The following is a 22601-nucleotide window of genomic DNA, read 5'->3' on the forward strand; positions in this document are numbered from 1 at the left end:
GTAAAGCAGGGATGCCCCCTATCCCCGACTCTTTTTGGGATGTATGTGGATGAGTTTTCGGACTATGTAGAGCGTCAGGGGGACAGGGGGGCTCAACTAGCAAGGACATGGATTCCGATGTTACTATATGCTGATGATATTGTGTTGATTTTTGACTCTCCAGAGGGGATGTAGCGTCATTTGGATGATCTGCATACATTTGCTCGTGACAGTGGATTGTCTGTCAATCTAGGAAAAACCAAGGTTATGGTGTTCAACACCACACCATAGTGGGTCAGGAGGTCGGCACCCACATTTATATATGGCCAGGAGACTGTGGAGTACACAGATGCATATACTTATCTTGGGGTAGTCTTAGGTGGACCGGTGGTTTCACTAAGGAGAGCATCAGAGACAAGACTGACGAGAGCATATGCAGCTTTGGGAGGACTGGAAAGGATGTGTTCGTAGGTTCAGTTTCAGGAACCGCGAACAAAGCTTTGGCTTTTTGACACTCTAGTGACTCCAGCTATGCTCTATGGAGTTTAGGTATGGGGACCCTTAGGAGACCACCATGGGAGATCTGGCAACTCAGATGGATAAAGATGTATGGAGAGGCCTTTGGTCTCTATGATCGCTCGGATGATTCAGGCTAAGGCCTCAGTACCACATGAGATTATTTGAGCCGAGCTAGCCCCCCCCCCCCCCCCCCCCCCCCCCCCCCCCCCTTCTCGTGGTGGAGGCATTGACGAGATCAGTTTCCTTTATGCACGGTCTATGGAATCTCCCCAAGGACAGATATGCTCGGCTTGCCCTGGAGTCATCTCGACAACTAGCTCTACAAGGCGATACAGCATGTTGGTATGGTCAGATGACAACATGGTTTCAGTCGCATAGTCTTAACATGGATAGATTACCTCCGCTTCAATACTCCCTAGATGCACCCTCCCTGTCTCTCACACGGACAAATGCCATCAGAGTAGCATTCACAGTATCTCTGCCTGAATGCGAGCAAGGCACCCGTCTGTGCAATGAGATTGCTTGTGTGACAAAGAGGGGGGGGGGGGGGGGGGGGGGGGGGTGGATGACCATTGGGTTAATGTTTTTTTGGTGGGGGAATCTCACTAATTAATACATTTTCTTTTACTCTCTCCAAGTGCATGTATGCACTCGTATGCACTCTCCAAGTATGCACTAGTATGCACTTGGCACTGGTAGGAAACATGACACTTTAATGTCGAATTATAGGACTAAGGATAATTATTAAGTGGTTGCTCAGGAGATTCGGTTTACTTGGCCGGCTTCGGGTAAGGCGTGCCACTGTCAGGGATTTCACGTGGCATTGATGTATCCTAACAGCGACAAATTTCAATCCATTGGGTGGAAGCTCTGCTTTGGTCTTGTGCATACTCATCACTTGCTGCTCTACCGACAATTTAGTATACTCTCTCCTTTTGGACTTGTTGCAATTGGGACATTATTGATCCAAAGATGCAAAGCAATTGATCTGCATCTTTTGAACAGTGCGGACCCATGGAGGAGTTCCATTCTGTTTATTTATGCAGTTTTTTATGTACTATGCATGCATGCGTGTGTGCATGTATGGTTGGCTAGTTACCTCAGTGTGCAGAGGAGACAGAGAGCTTATGGCTATGGGAGGGCCCTCCATTTGCACTATTGGGAATTTGTGACCGAGTAAGTAGTTTGTTGCAGGATTTTGTTTTACCTTCTCAAACTTTTCCAGAAAATGCATGCCATGATAAACAAAATTCCTTGTTTATCATAATGGATGGATAGAGATGCCTTAGGGCCAGCTGTCTAAAAGCCCTAACTTTGCCAATTTTGCATTTACACATTCTAAAAGCTCTCTACCATGCTTTAGTCTTGTAACCTGTGTAATTATTTCACTTCACCTGAGTTGCACACGTATTAAGCTTATCTAGATACTTTATTGAAAGAGCAAGCTGCATATAACTTCGAGTCACATAGTTCAAACGATCTAATTAGAAGTATAACAGAACTGTAGCCCAGTGGTGTGTAGGTTTCACTCGGAGCAGCACACCGACACACCCCGCACCCCAAAAAAAGTTGGATTAGAACAAATATTCTTTCTTCACTCTTTGAGAGTTTGTCAGAATTTGTTGAGCTGGGATAGCCAAAACTCTAGAAGTCATCACTTTGAGGCTCTGAATTACCCAAGGGTTCCCTGCAAGAGGTTGATCTCTTTTAAAACTTCACAGTGCATAGCTCGAAAAGCAAACCCAAGAGCTTGATTAGATGCCCAGATGATAGGTAATTGCATCATGATTGCTGCCTTCTTGCTTCTGAAACACAGTACGTGCTTTCAAGAGTGAGTACTAGCACTGCAGACTGTCATAAAGAAACTCACAAAACTGGTGCTGTTGATCAACCTTCGAGGAGCTCCTCCCAGGTGGCAACAACTACAACAAGCACGACGGCAACATCAAACAAGATATGAATGCTTTCTTAGCTTAAAATGCCAGTGCCAGAAAGTGGGAGTTTGTAAGGCCTTCAGAGTTTACCAGGGTCTGGTATAGTTGCTGGAGGTTGGCTGACTTCTGTTCTTGCCCCCTTTAAAGGTTTGTTCTGTTTTCAGTAAAAGAGTTAACCCAAGGTCCCAACCACTTCAAGAAAAGCCACGATGAGATTGAGATACTTATTTCCTTCTGAGCAGGGTAAATTTTTCTACGAAGGATTTTCCATCAAAAATAATTTACACAAAATCCATAAATAGTAAGAAACGTCTAGTACTGACACCATGGATAGTCAGAGCGTGCATGCCACCTTTTTGCGTGCAAATAGCTGACGAAGTGGAGTCCTTGGCAAAACCGCCCTGGCTACTTCTCTTTCGGTGTCTCTGATTCTCTGTCGTGCAGCATCTGGTAATTCCTGTAATAGGAAGAAGCTATCTTGTCCAACTGTATCAGACCTTGAGCAAGGTGTTGTATTTTTCCCCTTTGCATATTACCAAACTTCTATGAAAGATAAGAAACCCTGTGTTCAATTTTTTTGTTTTTTGAACTGATGGTGACTGGATTCCATGTCAGCACAGTATTTTGATACTGCGAACAAGAGTCTCTAACTGCCACCAAGTTCCAACACCATATGAGAGGTAGACTTGCTTGTTAAAATCTCCTCTGAGTTGCCTTACAGATTGATATAATCATTCAAAAAAATGAAAAGCTTATGTCATAATCATCATAGGTGATGGTGGAAGCGCAACTAACCAGAAACAAAACTTTACAGCTAGAGCCACGAACTTGAGGACTGTAGGTTTCCGGAAAGTGCCACCTTAGAGACTGCCTCAAATTGTTGTTACGATAATGTGAGTGAGGGTTGGCATACTGGCAATCAATTATCGAGCACAGTGGACTCCGATAGGTTACAGGCTTCATTCGAAGGGCCAACAAGAGAGATACCTGTAGTATGGTTAAAAGACTTCTTGCTAAGGTGTTTACTCCAGACTTAACCTCTTACTGACATTTCTCGCCTGGCAGTAATCCTTGCTAATGTTTGGGGTTGTTTTTGCTTTTGATCGTATCTAGCAACAAGTCCACTAGTATGTATGCTATGCCACAATGTACTACAGAAAGCTATGATTCACCCCGGTGGATCTCTGCTAATGATCAGGTACTGGAGTGTAGGGGCCTTAGCAGCAAATTGGCATTTCCTTGTTCTCAAACCTGCTGTTGTCTTTCTTCCTGGAGTCTACAAACTAAAAGTTACAAGATTGATTTCTTCTGAGGATATTTTGTATTCAATACGTGGCAGTCGTAATGTATGCCACCATGGTTGGCCTTGTGCTGATGTACTGGTCCTTCTGTCCCTTCATCATTGTCTAAGAGGCCAAATGGTACTTGCTTACAATCCTCAAAACATTTAGTGGTGTCCAAGTCGGAGTCAGCTTACTTGTGGAACACTCAGAATGTCGGTCTCCATAATTTCGGATAGAGCTTCAACCTCAGCATCAAGTGTTTTCTGCGATTTGAGAGTGCTGACCTAGAATACAGGAGCAGTAATACCATCTTTTAAAAACGTCTAGTACAGAACAACATAGAAAATATTATAATACATCTGGACATATCATTATGCAATTCTTCATTTAACACAGTTCTTGATGTGAAGTTATTACTCAAAAGTCAGATAAAGCCCCAAACTAAGAGATGCAAACAGGTCATTTCCCTTGAAGAATACACTCCCATCATGCATGCTCTGTGACTGAATACTCATTGGCTGAAGGTAGCTAGCACATGTCTCACCCTTGCACATAGACATTGCATCAAGCCTCACAGTAATACATAGCTTCATCCCCTTGCCCCTACATGCAATCGTCTTTAGTATCCATCAATTTCAGGTCATTGAGCTCACTAATAATTACTTCTACTTCCATAATGGCCAGCGGACTAACAACTTGTTCCTGGATTTTTTCTGAGGCCTTTAAAAGAAAGTTTACTGTAAATCTGTCTGGTATGATCCGCACAACCAGACTTTATGGTACAGAATGGATCCCTGTATACCTTGCTTAGTTGAGACCAGACATGCAGCACATACAGCCATAATGTCATTGGACGGGTATGCTAGCCTCCCTCCTTCAGCTTATTCAGTGAAGGTGGACGAGACCAAGCAAGCAGCCAGGCTGCTGGTGTATCTCATATATGACAAGATGGCTCTGTCTATGCCTACAATAGACTGTAAAAATACTTCTCAAGTTTCGCAATCAGTATTCTCGCTTTAATCCATCCTAATCTTTTACCAATCTCACATTTCGCAAAACATAAAACACGGATCTTTCAATGAATCCTTGATTTGAGCCCAGATTGGTCGGTTGATACTTACCCCTGGAGTGAAGCGGCTTTCATTTTAAGCGTTAAAAAAAGAAAAGATTTTCCGACTCTAAATTATAAAAGCAAGGGTCACCAAACCTTTGCTCTTACCGAGCTGAAGTTATCATCATCCTCTGCATCAACTGCTAAACCTTTGCCTTTGTAGTCATAGCCTTGCTTGCCTCCATCCTGTTTGTTCTTTAAAATAGAGACCTTCAGACACTAGATTATAATATATTTTTGAAGCAAGGGTCACCAAACCTTTGCTCTTGCCAGGCTTGAGCTGTTTTCGTCCTCTGCATCAACTGCTAAACCTTTGCCTTTGTAATCATAGCCTTGCTTGCCTCCATCCTGTTTGTTCTTTGGTGCTGCTAAAACTTTACGTTTGTCAAAAGAGCCTGCAGCGTGCTGGCCTCCAGCCTGTGCCTTCTTTTTATCCTTCTGTGAAGATTACATGTCGAGAGGACATTGATATCTTCAAAGTCAGGTATGTCCAATCGTGCCAAGAAATCACAGCTAATGGCATATACTCATTGAACTCTGTGTGTCGACTAAAGACAGCTAACAGAAAAGTGACAACGGAAGTTATTTTGTGCTCTAGGTCTGTTTGGAACAAAAGAAGAATCCTTCTTCTTAAGTTTTTCTGCGTGTTGCTTTGAAAGCTGCTCTCTCGGAGCATACAGAACTCGATTAAGTTAGAATCCTGCGCATTTCTTCAATGCTGCTCTTTCGTGCGCAAGCAGAACTGAGAAATCTGTGCATCTCCAAAATCTCCTACGAGAGAGATGTAAGGTGCACTGTACCTTAAACCACTTCACGAAGGAGGTCCTCCATCGCGAGAGCTTCTTGAGGAAAGGATGAGAACGCCCGCGATCATCGCCTCCGCCTGAGGGGTTCACCATTGTCGTCGTGAGCTGCGCGCACTTTTCTTGTTCAAAAATTGAGACAGCAGTGTTTATGTGGAAAGAACAAGCGATGAGCTCTACTAAGAGCTGAGTCGCACCAGATGCTAGAATGTGGTTATTGCATGGGTTATTGGCAAGTTCTACTTTCAGGCAGTAGACTTCCAAAATTTCTTGCATCCCTATTCCCTATCCACCCACTACTCCTACTCCTCCTGGGTGCCTAAGGCTGCGATCAGGACGCAAAGTACTCAATTTGATTTGGCAATCAATGATTGCCAGAAGGCACCGCCCTTCCATCTCCGGACCCGCCACATTTCTTCCAACCCACCCCCCCTTGGAAGAAAAGCTCTATCGCATGTGTCATTGCTAGGATTGGTTGAGCATTGCGGGGCCCAAGGTATCCACCACTCAAGGATTGCAATTGCCTTCCCTTGCCTCAATAGTGTGAACAAGGTGGGTGCCGACATAACTGCGTACTGGCATTGCCTCTATTCTCGTCTAAACCCGGCCAATAATACATTTGAAAGCATTTACAAGGTATGACCTTTATGCTACCTTCTTTCCCACTCCCACCACTAGCACTGGCGTGACTTGGCTCTCCAATGTGGCATATGGATAATGGGAAGATGGGCCTCAATAATTATTCTACTCTAAATCCACTTTGAGCACAACATCAAGACCATTTTGTATTAGATGATAAGTCTATTGGATGCTTGCGAGACGGACCAGCTGAGGACGAGCTACTGCAAGTGTCTGTAATCGTTGTACCATCACACCTTTTGGCAGTAAATCGTAGTTCAACTCAGTACTTGGGAGACTAAGGTTGGGTTCACACGCGATAGAGATCGAAAAAATTTATTGCACAGACATGGATGTATTATCCCCTCTCCCTCGGTAGGCAAGGACTACCGCCTCAGTTTACAGCATGATGGAGGAGTAGAGAATGAAACTTTTATGCAAGAAAACTTGGTTTGGTTGAATTCGTTGTGCAAGAAAGCTTTTCATCATGCCTTGTGAATAGTGGTGGTGGAGGTAGTAAATTGAGAGCTATAGCTACCAACACCTCCATCAAAACCCACCCTAAGTGGTTGCACTATTGTTTGTATACACGTTGGGACATCGTAACATTAAAAGAAAATTTAAACAAGCATGTCATAAATGCAAAGGCAGTGGTGACGAAGCAAGGCTCTGTGTGGGAGTCGTCCCCTACACACACAAGCTGGAAATTTGACCTGCACAAAATCAAGTGTGCTTGGGCTCTTTGGATGCACCCCGGGGAGGTGGGCGATTTTTGTTTTAGCGAGTGGCACAATCACGTTTCTTAAGTGCGGAGACATTCTCCCATGTAGAACTTAATGCAGGTCTATCTAGCCATTTTACGAACACCTTTCGTCTGACATGATGTCTGGTGCGAAGCTCATGAGAATCCAAAATCTTTTCGGGCTCATGAGGGATGCTTGGTGGTTCGATAAGGTCAACTAACACATGTGTGTCAATGACATTATCATTCTGTCCTAGTTGTTTTCGTAAACGGCTAACATGAAAAACAGGATGAACTCGTGAGTGCTCTGGAAGAGCTAGCTTATAGGCTGCTTGACCTATACGTTTGAGAATGGTAAACAGTCCACAATAGCGTGGTGAAAGTTTAGCAACTTTTCTCGTCTTCAAACTTTCTGAATGCTCCGAAACTTTGAGGAAAACATTGTCCTCTTCTTCGAAAGTAGCCTACGTACTTCTTATATCGATCTTGAGCTTGCTTAACATTTTGTCGAGCAACTCGAAGCATGTCAAAATGGTCTTGGAGAAAATCCTTCGCTTGTTGTATCTTCTCCTTAGCCAACCACATCGAAACGGGTGATCTAGGTTGAAATCCATATAAAAGCATAAATGGACTAAGCCCTGTAGTCACATGCTTTGAACTATTATAAGCAAATTCCAATATAGGTAAGTAGTCTTCCCAATTGGTTTGATTCTTGCTAATGTACGCTCGTAGCATATCCTCTAGCACTTAATTAACTCTTTCGATTTGACCAATATCTGTTTCTGGATGATCAACCGTACTTAGATTAAGTTTAGTTTCCAACTTTTGAAACACGGCTCTCCAGGAATGATTATCGAACTTTCGATCTCTGTCACTAATGATACTAGCTGGAAGATCGTAGAGTCTATATATATGCTCGACAAATAGCCATGATAATTTTGGTGTCTTAACCGTAGTCTTAGTGAAAATGAATCGACCCATCTTTGTGAGATGGTCTACAATTACCCATAGAGCATCATGGCCACGATTTGTAGTTGGTAGTCCTACTACAAAATCCATAGAGATACTCTCCCACTTACCTTGTGGAATCTCTAAAGGATGTAAAAGGCCACCTACCTTGAGGCGCTCTACCTTATTAACTTGGCACTGTTGGCAGTTTATTACGTACTCTTGAAGATCATGATGTTAGCCCAACTAATAAAATTATCGTCGAACTAAGGCATACGTCTTATGAATATCTGGATGACCAACGCTTGGACTATCGAGACACTCAAATAAGATTTGGCACCTAGTGTCTGAGTCCTTTGGCACACATGCTCTACCCTTGTGGAGTAAGTAGCCATCATCAATGGAAAAATTCTTCCATTGCTTAAGCTCTTTCTGAGTAGGGGTGGAGCTCTGTGTGTTGGAGTTTTTATCTGCGCGTGCAGAGACATGTTGATTTGGTTGTACAAAGACATGTGAATGTGAGGGATCCCTTTTTAAAACTGCACTCCACACTTTAGCATATGATTGATCTTGTGCACACTTGCCACGAAATGACTCCAAAAATCCACTCTTTATTTTTGTGACAACAAGTAAATTAGTCTGAGGCATCCGACTTAGTGCATCCGCTACTACATTATATCACTACTACATTATATCGCCCCTTGCGATATCATAGCTTACAATCATAATCTTGAAGGATTTTGGTCCATCTAGCTTTACGGCCCTTCAAGTCCATTTGAGTAGTAAACCATTTGATACTCTCATGGTCAAAAACTACTTCAAACTCGGCACCATATAAATAGTGTCGCCACTTTCGTAAAGCGTGAAGTATGGCATAGAGCTCTCTCTCACAGAGAGAATAATTCTGTTGAGCTCTATTTAACTTTTTACTTTCAAAGGCTATAGGTCTTCCCTCCTGGAGAAGCACCGCACCAATTGCTTTATCACTAGCATCAGTCTCTACCACAAATGGCTTAAGTGGGTCAACGATTTCTAGGATGGGAGCAGTGGCTATAGCTACCTTGAGCTATTCAAAACTGCGTTTTTGGGCTTCTTCCCAAGAAAAGGTCTTACCTTTTGCTTTTAGTCATAGGAACAACGATTTTGGTATAGTCGTGGATATACTGTCGATAAAATCCAGCCATGCCTAAAAATATTTGAAGCTCCTCAACCGTGTTGGGATGTGGACATCGAAGAATGGCAGCGACCTTGTCAGTGTCCATTTTGATGCTAGAATAAGAGATCACATGACCGAGGTAATGTATCTCTGTTTTAAAGAAATCTCACTTGCTTTGCTTAGCATACAGTGCGTGAGCTCATAGCTATTCGAACACTAATCGTAAGTGTTCTATGTGTGAATCTTCAGTCTTACTGTAAATGAGAATGTCATCAAGGAAAACCACAAAAAATTTTCCAAGATAGGGACGTAAAACACTATCCATGAGTGTCATAAATGTAGCTAGAGCATTGGTTAGACCAAAAGGCATAACCAAAAATTCAAAATGTCCAAACCGTGTTCTAAAGGCAGTTTTGGAGATATCTTGCAAAAGGATACGCACCTAGTGATATCCTAAATGAAGATCTTGTATAGTATCTTGCTCCATGGAGTTGATCAAACAACTCATCCACTCGAGACAGAGGATAATTTTTCTTGATGGTTATGGCATTTAATCCGCGATAATCTACGCACATGCGCATAGTACCATCTTTCTTTTCTACGAATAGAATTGGTGAAGCCCAAGGCGAAGTGCTAGGTCTAATGAAACCACAGGCAAGGTAGTCGGCCAACTGACTCTCAACCTCCTTGGCTTCTTTAGCACTCATACAATAAGGTGGTTTACTCACCAGTTTAGTGCATGGCAAGACATCTATGCTATGCTGCACATCACGTGTAGTAGGGGGTAAACCCGGCGGTAAATCACTTGAGAATACATCACTATACTCTATGAGTAAGTGAGTCAGTTTTTGCCGTGCAAAAGGAGAAAGTAAACTAGAGTTATGCTAGGATGGAGAATCTTGTAGTTCCTATAATGTTTGTTTTACAACAGTTGCACGTTGCTCTATAGAATTAAAATTGAGAGCACTTTGCTCATTAGATTTGTTAATACTTTGCTTATCGTTAGAATTCATTGCACTTTGCATACCATTACTAGAATTCACAGCACTTTGCTCTTGAGAATTCACAAGACTTGGAGATAAGCAGTAACACAAAAAGACTTCATCCATTAAATCTTCTTTCTGCAAAATAAAAAGCTTGGCTGTACATATAAGAGGTGCAGATGGTATATTTTTCTCACCAAGCAAAAGCACATGTTTACCATTGGCCATAAAGGATAAGGAGTTGTATTCATAATTAGTGTGCAATATGTTTCCTGAACCATGCAATCACTCCTGTCCTAAAACTACATCAGCACGGTCCATATTCATATCTTGGAAGTCAAGGGTCATCGCATGATCTTGAACAATAAGCTCAACCCCTTGAACTACCGTGTGCCATACTTCTTTATCATTCCCAGACATCTGCTCCACCACATACTTGTGGGAGCAGGGAGTCTGTGTAAGTTCAATTTCTTGACTAGCTTATAGTTCAAGAAGTTATGAGTTGCACCATCATCCACTAAAATATGAACACGTTGTCCGTTAATAGTGCTATGCATGCAAATCAAATCATGGGGGCCAAAGGTGGCCTGCCACATTGAAGCAGGCACACAACACTGGTGCTTTTCTTCCATATGAAGAACCTCTACAACACAATATTTAGAAGATGAATCTAATGAGAGGCGTTGCACTGTTGCATGCCCTTTTCTTTGCCTTGCAAAAGAGAATAGTCTTTCTTGTTATGTTGGTCCGAAAGACATTGAAATTATTGAATTCTTGAGCTATTTGTAAAGTGTTCAAAGGGCCATAATTGCCGCATTTTGGCATACTCAAAAACTACGAGAGAACACAGAGCAATTGGAAGAATACAAATTAGCGAGGCTAATTACTTTTGCTTGCGGTGGTATATAGTTGGTTTTGATGTGTTTCCAATCGGGGGAAGACAATGTCATTGACCATCAACTTTTGGTTGACTTTGCATGAGCTTGAACAAATCTTAGACTCTCATGATTTACATACTCATCATCATGTGCGTCAACAAGTTTTAGTCAAGTGTAAAGACCGACCTGAAGAAGGTGCCACTTGACAAAACATTAGTGTTCTTAATAAGAAGTTTCCCACTTTTGTTTTTGAGGGCAAAAACACGTCTCCAAGGGGGGGTAATGTAAAGCCAAGGGCAAACCCAAGGGTGTCATGAACCCACGCCAAGCGCCAATTGCTAGATGTGGACAAGGGATTCTAAATATAGACGGCCAAGGGATTATATAATAGGGTGGTAGGGTTGGAAATTCTCATGGCAATTCCCCTGGGTCTTTCATCAACTATTATTGAAAAGGTACACTATTACTTTGACATATGGAAGGATGGCCTTGTCTACCACATCTAGATTTGGTATTATGTTCTGCAGATTTTTTGCTTACATGTTTACATTTAGAGAAATTCCTGATTTTGGGAATTTATCATGCTCCTCTGCCCCACTTCCAATACGTTGTGCAAGGAAAGCTCATATTTTGACATGCATCTATGCTTGATAAAATTCACACAAAACAGCTATAAGGCCATTTTTAAAGTGCAAACAATTAGGGAAACAACTTTTTTAGAAAGTTGAAGCAACATTGTGCTTTGTAGGCTGTAGCACCACTTGAAAATTTACACTAAGACCTACGTTGATAATCGTGCATCTCTATATATTTTTCAAACTGAGGGCACCAAAAGAGTCTAGGTAATCTAACAGAGACTCGTCTAGATAATTTGATAGAGACTCGCCAGTGTAGTCAGCTCATAAACTCCAAGGGTAATATGATTATGCTGCCCAGATAAAAGAGAGGGAGGAAGAGGAATCTCCATCCTTGTTGTTGTTGTTGTCTCTGCAAGGGCACATTATCATTGATAGGGACTCGACAAAGTTTGTTCATGTTTGAGGATACTGCATATAGGCCTAACGAGGGAACACACTTCCCATCGTCTCCACCATGGCTAGAGGGTGCCACATCAACCCTAGGGGTGTCCAGTAGGAAATATGTAAGATAGCACGAGCGAATAAAATAAGGGATTTATAATTAGGTCCATTTACAAAAAAATGTACTTACACAAAGGATTTTTTAATTGATAAGTGAAAATTTTCATACATAAGGATTAGCTTTTTTACAAAAAATGCATACATAAGGGATACATATAGTACTTGAAAATATACAGGTAAGGGACTATTTAAATACCTCTCGTTCACACATGCTGTATGCAATTTTTACATCCCCAGGCATCAACCATAGCCTAGCTCTGACCGTGGTCCTACTTTGCACTTCTCTTCTACAGTTAAATTAGATATTAAGCACCCCATCATGAGCCCACCAACTAAACCCACTACTTTGGTGATTATCTAGCTAACCATATCCACAGGTTGATGATTGACTCGAGATTTGAGCAACATCGCACAATTAGTCTGTGAATCATCAAATGTGACTACTACATAACCTAGGCCTTTGGGCAATGTAGAGCATTCAGAAGGCGAGATGAAAATCTAGCAAGGGTAAATCTCTTACTAGTACAAGACATACCATTTTTTGTTGGTTGCATTACGCGTTTCTCAACCAAGTTTCTCCTTCTCATGAAAAATCTATTTTTGAGTCACTTTTCCCTTTCCCCAATTAATTCATACATTGCCAACACAAAGGAGCAGGAATAGCTGCAAAATCTTCAATAACACAGGAGATTGATAGGTATCATGTATCAACAACTAACCAGCTCTTCCCTCTTCATTTTTGCCATTTCTCTGCTCTCCTCTCATGTTTGCATGTTTGAAGTTTCCTTTTTTTAAGGTACAATTTATCAGAGATCGTCCTATTCTGATGATGTTCTTACCTTTTGTGGTTGTATCTCGGCAACTGCAAAGATTTTAGTTGCCTTTGTAGCCCAATTCACATTGCTTTCGTCACCTCTATAGATGAATGCCAATCTCTATGAAAATTATTATATGGACATGTCTGCAGCTTAGTCTAGGTAGAACTTGCATGGATGCATCCGAGCACTAGATAGAAAGGTTTACTGTCAAAGCTTTGCATTAACTTGGAAAAAGTGTTTCCAGCAGCAATGCAATCAAAGCGCAGGCGGCCCATGCATTCTTTTACATTTTTATCCACATGGAAGGTCCCTTGAAAGAGCAAGTCCTCTTGCTGTTGTTCAAGTCTCACAATTGGAAATTATTTTTGATAATCGCAATGGTCCAAGTATGTTGGTTGTCTTCTTGTGGAATGCAAATATAACGTTGTTGACATTAGTGACCCTTGTGAACACCTTGGCAAGAATGAGGAGAATGATAGGCTATTAAGCTTCAATAGAAGGTTGTGTGCCTATGGGATGTACGGTATTTTGTGTGTAATGGCCCATTTGCATGGTTGTTGCTCAGTCTTCACACTGTCCTAGGTGGAATTTTATATGGGAAAGATTCAGAAGTGATTAGGTTGAGGAATAACTTTGTTTGTATTCTTCAAAATTCAAACTTTGTATATTTTACCTCGGCTATTTGACTGGAATCTACCCAGATGCTGCTAAAGTCCACGCATGCTATCCAGGTCAGCGGATATTACGCAGCACCATGGATGCACAATGTTGCTGCTCGTCCTGTGCTGCACCCACAAGCCTGCTGTCTCTCGTATCGCATCTCTTCCACCGCCTCCGCACCCAACCTCCCCCCGCCTGCACCCACAAACCTGCTGTCTCTCGCATCGCGTCTCTTCCTCCCGCTCCGCACCCAACCTCCCCCCGCTTGCATCCGCTCTACCGAGAGAGACAGAGAGAGAGAGAAAGAGACAATTCTGCACGGATATAACCTCAGCCCAACACACATACACAGGGCATCTCTTCGCTTCTCTCTGGCATCACACTCTTCCTCCCCCTCTGCACCCAACCTCCGCCCGCCTGCATCCGTTGTACCGAGAGACAGAGAGAGGAGAGAGAGAAATGAAATGTCAATATATACGCGCCCAACACACATGATCGCCTTTTTCTCCTGCCTCCACGTGTGTCCTTGCTGCTTTTTCACTGCAAACTTTTCCAAGGGATCTCCCAAGATACCCCTTGATCGACCTGCTTCCAAAATTGGGCACGCCTACTTGAGAAGTCAATTTATTCAAAGCAACATTGGTTTGAAACAATGGATTTGAGAACTTAGTTTATTTAAAGCAACTTTGATTTGAAACAATGGGGGTGTGCACACATGTGGTGTGACTGGGTGTGCAATGCATCTCTCATATCATAAGAAGTGATGATGTCATTGCAATATGTGTGCACAAGTGTTGGAAGTGTTGAGAAAAGGGGTGGCTTTCCTCAGGACTAAATAACACATAGCATTAACGGGGGGGTAAGGGGATCGAGGGCAGAGAAGTGCGCGCACAAAAATTGGGGAGATTGCAGCCATAGATGGACACTTAAAAACTAAACCCGGCCACAGACTAAACCCAGGTAGCGCCTATGTTTTAATAATAAAACCAAAAAAAAAAACGGGCCATGGTAATAGCATGCGCGCGCGGGTGGGAAGGTTACCCCATGCGTCTCAATTTGGGCGATGAGGCCATGGGTTCAAATCGAGTCGACATCCGCCTACTTTTTCACGTTAACTTGCCGTGCATCCGGGTTTAATCTGCCTCGAGCTTCTCATGTCCACTTCCATGCCGTCGATCCCCTCACCCCCCTCTCTTTAATGTTATGTGTTACTTAGTGTCGTGGGGTGGCTTTCAACTTTCTAGATGTGACCATATATACTTATATTTTGAAGGGGGGTGGCATTATGCAAGAGATTGACAGGGGAAAACAAATTCATGATGAGGTTGTAGTCAAGGGCTGTTGAGAAAAAAGATTTGCCGCTTGACAAAAACTCCCCACTAGGCTTGCCAAAGACATTTTTCCTAGCCAAAGAAAATAAGGGTAGAGTTAAAACTTTCCAATTTCTAGGTCAAATTTTGAAGATTTGCCAATAACTACAAGAAGGCAAGCTCAGAATCTAACTGGGATTTTGCAATTTTAGCCGGTTAAAATACACTGCACCCCAATTTTTGGCAAACACTATTGCTCACAGTATTTGCAACAACTATTTGCATTAATGGGTTACTTGTGAAGCACATTATGTAAACTAAGTGCGATGCACTTCTCATAGCACAAACAATCAATCTTGACAAGCTTCATGCTCCTCCTGATGAGGTCTCTTGGAATGCATTGATTATAGGATATGCCAAACATGAGTAGGGCCAAGAGTCTTAGGCTTGGGTTTGACATGGGCAAGAAAATTCATGATAAGGTTGTTAGTGAGGGGTTATTCAGTATTGCCTGGAAACACTTCAGGTGGATCGTTGTCTCTTGGACTGCTCTTATTGCAGGGTGTGTCCATCATGGACAAGGCTCATGCTAATACTCACTCTAGTTGGGCACTTGAGAAGGACGCACACACTTATGGAGCACATTAATCAATATGTATGCTAAGTACAATTTTTTAGAGCACAAGTTTATGACAACCTCCCTATTTGGGATGTTGTTCCTTGTTCGCCACTTATTGGTAAGGTCTCTTAAGTGTTTTGACTGTAAGATATTCACGACGAGGATAGGTTGGGGAAGCTATGGGCCCCTCATAGTGTTTGGTTTAGTTGGCTACTTGTGAGACATAGTATGTACACAAGTGTGACATGCTTCTTGGAGACAATCAATAGATCCTTTCACTTTTTAGAGAACAATCAATCAATCTTGGAAAGCTTCCTTCTCATGATGAAGTCTCTTGGAATGCATTGATTGCAGGATGTGTTCAACATGGGTAGGTGGAGAAAAGGGTTTAGGTTATCATTAGGTTGTTAGTCGGGTAGTTGAGAGAAAATGTCTGCTTAGCAATGCTTCATGTGAAATTTCATTTCTTGGGCTCCACGTATTGCAAGGCGCATCAAAGGGCAAGGCTCTTGTTGATATTTGTTTTAATGGCGTACTTGAGGATAGGGGTAAACACATTCATGATGAGCTTGTTAGTTAGGGTTGAGAAAAGACTTGATGCTTGGCAATAACCCCTCATAATATTTCGAGTAGTTATTTATGTTAGTGGATTGCTTGAGAAGTTCAATATGTGCGATGCACTTCTCAGAGCATATAAACTACCTCTCATTATGAGGTCTCTTGGAATGCACTAGTTACGAGATGTGCCCAACATAGGCAGGTTTAGGAACCTCAAGATAGAGGTTGACATGGGAAAATATATTCATGATGAGGTTGTTAGTGAAGGATTGCGAAAAGGTATACTATTTAGGAATGCTTCATGTGATGTACCTTCTCTTGAACTGTTAGTATAGGGTGTGTCCAATATAAGCAAGGCTCATGCTTCCATTCATTTTGCTAGATTTTTTGTACTCTTTTGTACTCAGTTTGGATCAAGTCCAATTCAATGCATTTAAAGCTAAAAAAGCACTCTAGTTCTTTCCACTCATGTATAAAATAGACAGCCATTAATCACATTGAGAAGAATGACCTCGTAGAACATGGCTTTTGTAATTTTGGCTTTTGATAAGTTTGTTGAAGTTTTCATTAGGAGAAAGTTTGACTCACTTTTGGGTCTTTCAGTTCTAGAGAGAGTGGCGCTCGACCAATGAGGAAGAGACTAACGTTACATTGAGAATCGACATTTTGAGCCAAGATCTTTAGAAAAAAGGGAGAAAATATTATTTTTGTTCATCAAATTGCACAATTTCACGCTTTCAAAGCATAAATGCCATAAGTCTCTGTACCGACGAATTTCAAAACTTTCATTGAAGACTCTATCTAGTATCTGTGTTCCCGTCCAAACATGACTTTGAGTAGCTCTAGTTCCCTCTCAAAACTTCGTCCCTTTTTCATATTTGTGCTAACCTTTTTGTGTATTCTAGTGTACACCATGACTACTTCTCGAAGGCCTAACACTACCATTGACTCTGTTAGCATTTTTAACCGTTATACTACAGATGATCAAGCATGGATACCATCTCAAATAACTATCGGAAGTTGGGTTCTATTGCAAACTAGGAGGAGGAAGAGGAGGCAACACAATGATTTCGTGGAGGCTTTCAAGAGACAAGTTAAAGAGTTTAAAGTGTGTGCACAAAGCTAGCGGGTGAAAGAGGTCCTCATACAACATGCTTTCTAGCATGCTGACTTAAGGTTGCAAACATTTCTCCAAGTTTTCCACGACATTGACCCAACTGTAAGTTATTTTGAGCATCTCACTTAGTGCATGATTATATTCGAAGGTTAAGTGGTGGATGTCATCTTTGGTATCTTTCAGATATTTATCCATTGAATATGACAGATTGGCAACCAGTTGATAGCATAGTTGGGATTTTTGATGCTTTCCATGCATTTATTGGTGAGCAAATGTACCGAGGAAGACAACACAAAGAACTTGCAAATAATGGAATATTCTTTTATGATATGTCATATTTGAAACCGAGGACTTCCTTTGGTTGGGATTGTGTAGCTCCTTTGTCACTTCCATCCTTTGACAGCAAGGATTGGTCTTTACTAGCTTTGCAAACTAGTGAAAGATTTAGGAATAAGTTGTTTCAGGATATACAAAAGTCCCAAGTATTCAATTGCCAAAAAAATAATTCGGCTCGCATTATTTATGCTTCTTGAAGTGTTTGTAGATTTCTTCTTCAATGAGCAAATAAGAATTACCGCAACAATGTTCATTTGCAAGTCTGAGAGCTGTTTGGACTTTTCAAATGATAATTGGGATAGGAAACAATCACAGGGAAATATGTGTATTTTGCAAAAGAAGTCCATAATTTTCAAGTTCATTATAAGCTCTCAAAATTTCATAGTGTCGTTTTACTATTTTAGATATCATCTTCTTAGCGGGAAGCTTATTCCACTCGACCAAGATATAGAGTCTAGCCTCGAGAACAAAACTTTATCAATGGAACTCTACTTTTGAGACAGCCTACTTACAGTGATGGAGACAATGTCAAGCACAACTCTTGCACAGCTCAGGCTAGATCTTACATGTGAAGAACTTCCACTTTTTACGAAATTGTATGCATTCAGTCTCAACAACAGAAAGGTGCTTACTAAATGGATGAATTTTGATTGTCGTTAATACATTAAGACATAGAATCTAACTTTTTCTTCTTTTTAGATTCCAAGACGTAAGGAGAAAACAACATTGTGCAAGGAGTCACTCTCAAATACACTTCACTTAATTGCTTCCACCAGAAGGTAGGTCACATACTTTGTGCACGCAATGAGCTTTGATGCCATGCAAACCATGATGTACTCTTCAAAATAACTAATATAGAGACATGCTGTGCGGCTCAAACAATGTTTAAAAAATGTACACTTTTCATTGTCTCAAAACTTTACAAATTGTGTTGTTTCTATCAAGATGTATACAAGTTATTGCTCCCTTTCCCTACTACTGCTCTCCTGTCCTCTCCCCCGGTTTGTGCCCCCTGTCCTCTCCCCCGATTGCCGCCACTGGTCCCCTGTCCTCTCCCCCGATTGCTGCCACCATTGGTCCCCTGCCCTCTCCCCCGGTTGCTGCCATCACTCCCTTGCCCTCTTCCCCGGTTGCTGCTACTTCTGCCTCTGGGGACGGTGGTCTCGGGCATCCTTTCGTGTCGTTCGAAATCATGGGCCTCTTCCATGGCTTCCCATGCATCTTGCACCTGTGAAGCTTCCCTTTGTTCTTGCTCTTGCCATTAACGTGTAGCCCATTCCTCTACTTTTGTGGCATCCGCATAATATTGATTTATTGCTTCTTGCATATTTCAAACCTCTTCTTGAGTCTGATTGTAGTGCTGCTTCATTTCGTTAATGTGAGCCTATTTGAACTCCTCAACTCTCACCCCTTCCTCTCTTGTACGTCTGTTTACTGAGATAATGATATGTTGGATGGCCATTACAGAAAAATGTCGCACATCGTTGGGGGTGTAGTTATGTAATTGAAGTTCTTGTAGAAGCATGAGAATAGGAAAGTAAGTAAAGATGTTGCTTCTTTTAATACAAACGTTGCAGCAAACAAACAATCAAACAACACGATTACTTACGTTTGGTACATCCAAAATTTGACTAAGGAGCAACAAGGCATTCAAACAAGCTCATCAGCCACAGCTATAGTCATCAACCTACGTGGGCACGGTTACACGTTCGTATCGGATGGTATTCCCTAGATCATGTTCTAACAAAACATGCTCTACACAGCATACAAGTTTTTTTGCGGCACTACATACGTTGTGAGCGGGATGAAAACACACACAGCGCCTCTATAACGACCCGACACACACTCTTGGGAAGATACACACACACACACTATGGGGCACCACTCGGCTTACACAACACACCTGGCCGAGACAGGGAACACACCTCTGGAGTGAGAGGAGAGAGACTATCCACTTGCCCACTCCACACAGACACACACACACACACACCCCCAAAAAACTCAGCTCAAAAGAGGAGAATTTCTGATGTTTAGATACAATTGAGCTTGGGCCAACACCAATGGGGCAAATAGCTCACACAATATGGGTAAAATATGCCAGATACAATCACAAATTGGAGAAGAAGCTTCATTCATAGGAGAAACTTACACAGCCAAAACAGCAGAAAAAGAGGGAGGAATTTGGCAAAATGAATAGCGCCATCATGTCCGGAATGTCCCAAAACCCCAGTCTACAATGTCAAAGTGCTCAAATCCGACATCGGATGAGCAGTTTACGACCAAAAAAAGGCTCCAAAAACCCCAAAAACACACCTGTGGCTGTTCCTCCTCTCTTTTCCACGTTTTTTCTGGTCTTCTCTCTGTTTTTTCAGTTCCCACACTTAGCTTTATTAGTTGGGCACCCTTGGCCTTTTAGATGACCTCAAACGGACCCCGAACCGGCCAAAAACTGACCTCGCAGTGCATAGTTGTCACCTTTTTGCATCATTCGCACACCTGTCACTCAGCTTTTTTCCAATAATGCATCTCGCCACCACGTGAAGTGTCCCCAAAAGAAGGTCCTCATGATGACCTTTCTGCATAATTCTCACAAGCAAACACCCACGTTGTGTCTGTACTCATCCACGTGTAAATATTGACCCCATTCGGCCTCCTGGCGCCACTAGATACCATCTGACGCACTCGCTTACCTCATGTCGTCGGTCCGCGCATAGCTTCCTCGAGAATTTTTACACGCTACCAAATCCTCCTTATTGTAGAAAAAACACACTGGTACTGGTAATAGTGAAAATCGATGCACTATGTACATGCTGTCCTACCTGTATACATGTGGGCCCCACATAACCACCTGGCTCTGGAGAATGGACAATTCTTTATTTGATGCACCATGCATGTGTATGTACATATGCACAATCCCTTGCTCCAAAAAACTCCTGACAACGTAACCACTTGAGTCAGTAACACATTACAAAGAGACACTACTTCCAAATGTACCTAGATGTGCCTTACATTTTTACACGACCGTGAAACACCCTGCTTTGCCCGGAGTTTGCGTAGTAGGCAATCTTATCTTCAATGTCAAATAACAACAGACTCCAATGATCACTACACCAAAACCATCAAAGATGAGGAGAAAGATCCTAAATTCAACATGGTTTTTACAAGGCAAGAAGAAACTTACGATTGATTGTATGCAGTGACCACAAAGCATGCTAGATCAAAATTGACTCTGCTAAACCAGCCCATCACAGCCAAAAAGGAAACTCCGTGGTTCTGCAGCATAGGTGATATCAGCGGATCTATTACGTATATTTTGTTTTGAACCTTAGCGGGGAGAAGTGAGATAGCGTGCCTAACATGAATCAATGGCAGAGATTAGACTTAAGATATTTCAGCAGAGGCTGTCACTGCCACAAACCCATGAGTCAATACCGAGCGACTGGGGCAGCTATCAAATTCCATAAGCCACTGACTCGCTTGGTATTGGCCCATGTCTTAGCGGTAGTGAGCCATCTAATGAACCAAGCATGACTTATAAAGAAAAACTTGAGACGTAACACAACAACGTTGACGACTTCCGCGAAGACATGGGTCAATACCGAGCGAGTGGTATGACTATCCAATTCCATAAGCCACTGACTTGCTTGGTGTTGACCCATGTCTTGGTAGTGAGCCATTTAATGAACCAGCCGTGACTTATAAAGAGCTTGAGAAGTACCACAAAGCAATGTTGATGACCGCATCCGTTGTGTTGGAGTTGGAGAAATTACACATGCATAGGAAGTCTTGTTGATGAAGGTTGAAAATGCAAGCCTCCTCTGACCTTCCAGGTAGTAGTATCTGTGCATGCAGAGGTGCTGACCAGAACTTGCAACTCCTCTTCGTTCTCTTCGTTGATTTGCTCTAAAATAATTGACTCATTTGATAAAGGCTCCTCATTGGATGGCCCTTGTGAAGCAGAGCCTTTCCCTTGCCTTTCTTGAGCTTTATCCGTGGCTGCCTCAGGCTCCTCCCTAACAGGCACAAGGTCCTCCCTAACAGGCAAGGGCTCCTCCCTTACAGGCACAGGATCCTCCCTTACAGACATAGGCTCCGGATTCTCCATGCCTTGCTCATTTTCCTTCATAATTGGTTCCTCTATAAATGTCTCTGTTTCTTCAATGACCACCTCAAGGTCCACCCTGGCCTGCTCATGCCCCTCATCGGCCTGTTCATGCCCCTCATCAGCCTACCCATCTGTGTCATTCCTCTTGACTCGTGATCGTGTCCTTTTGCTGTTTAATCCCCAGCCCTGGAAGGCTCTGTCTGTCGTGTACGAGGATGGAGAGGGGGGATGTTAAGAATATCCATTGTTCTCATATCACGGATAGGTACTAACTGAAGCAGCCCATTGTAGTGGAAGCGCAGCCTCCGAAGAGTGTCAAAATACCGTGGCATGATAGTAACACGATGTGTAGGGCAGCCAATATATATCCATCGCTGAAGAATTCAACGAGGTAGTCTTCTGCAATTTCTTGCAGATAGAGAAGTGCATTGTTGGCCCATCGCATGCCAACTCTCCACTGCTCGAAAATCTCTCCCACTACTCGCTGGAAAGGAAGACGTGGAATGGCCGGTTGCACGTGTTGTTCGATCCTTCGTAGCTCTTGCAGTACACCTTTGTGCGCCTCATATCAGTGTCTTCTTGCTTCAACATTCAAAGAGTCACCTGTTGTCCTTCTAGGCGTGGCCTTTTCACGAGGCATCTCTACAAATAGCATAACAGAAAACGACATGTCATTTGTTGCACAAGGGACTTAAGATTTCTAGGGTCAGCACGAAGCGAAGAAGTGCACCAAATACGGTTGTATTGCCTCTAATCGCTTGGTACTGACCTCAGAAAAGGTCAGTACCAAGCGAACAGATGCAACAAACAGAGTTTACCTTCCCTTATTCGCTTGGTACTGACCTCAGAAAAGTGTAATAGCAAACATCATTTACATTTTTTGAGGTCAGTACCGAGCGAACAGGTGCATAGAACAGAGTTTGCCTTCCCTTATTTGCTTGGTACTGACCTCTGAAAAGTGTAATAGCAAACATCATTTAAAATT

General features: G+C 42.4%; 1 protein-coding gene across 4 annotated transcripts; it reads right to left on the reverse strand.

The window, feature by feature from the left end:
• Nucleotides 1-1965: 1965 nt before the first annotated feature.
• LOC147441046 (uncharacterized) lies at nt 1966-5834 on the reverse strand. 4 transcript variants are annotated; one of them, XM_086483628.1, is made up of 8 exons: nt 5627-5834; nt 5085-5264; nt 4923-5012; nt 3910-3999; nt 2785-2905; nt 2523-2586; nt 2391-2420; nt 1966-2303 (listed from the first exon to the last, which is right to left on the reverse strand). In XM_086483628.1, exons 1-8 carry the CDS (start codon nt 5723-5725, stop codon nt 2171-2173), a joined length of 807 nt encoding a protein of 268 aa, XP_086339754.1. In that variant the 5' UTR covers nt 5726-5834; the 3' UTR covers nt 1966-2170. The 4 variants fall into 4 exon arrangements, with proteins under 4 accessions (XP_086339754.1, XP_086339755.1, XP_086339757.1 ...); XM_086483629.1 differs by having other exon boundaries at nt 4935-5012; nt 5627-5832; XM_086483631.1 differs by having other exon boundaries at nt 2785-2889; nt 5627-5832.
• Between the last annotated feature and the right edge of the window lie 16767 nt (nt 5835-22601).

Source organism: Adiantum capillus-veneris, chromosome 15, assembly GCF_014529385.1.
Source record: "Adiantum capillus-veneris isolate H3 chromosome 15, ASM1452938v2, whole genome shotgun sequence".
NCBI classification, from domain to species: Eukaryota; Viridiplantae; Streptophyta; class Polypodiopsida; order Polypodiales; family Pteridaceae; genus Adiantum; species Adiantum capillus-veneris.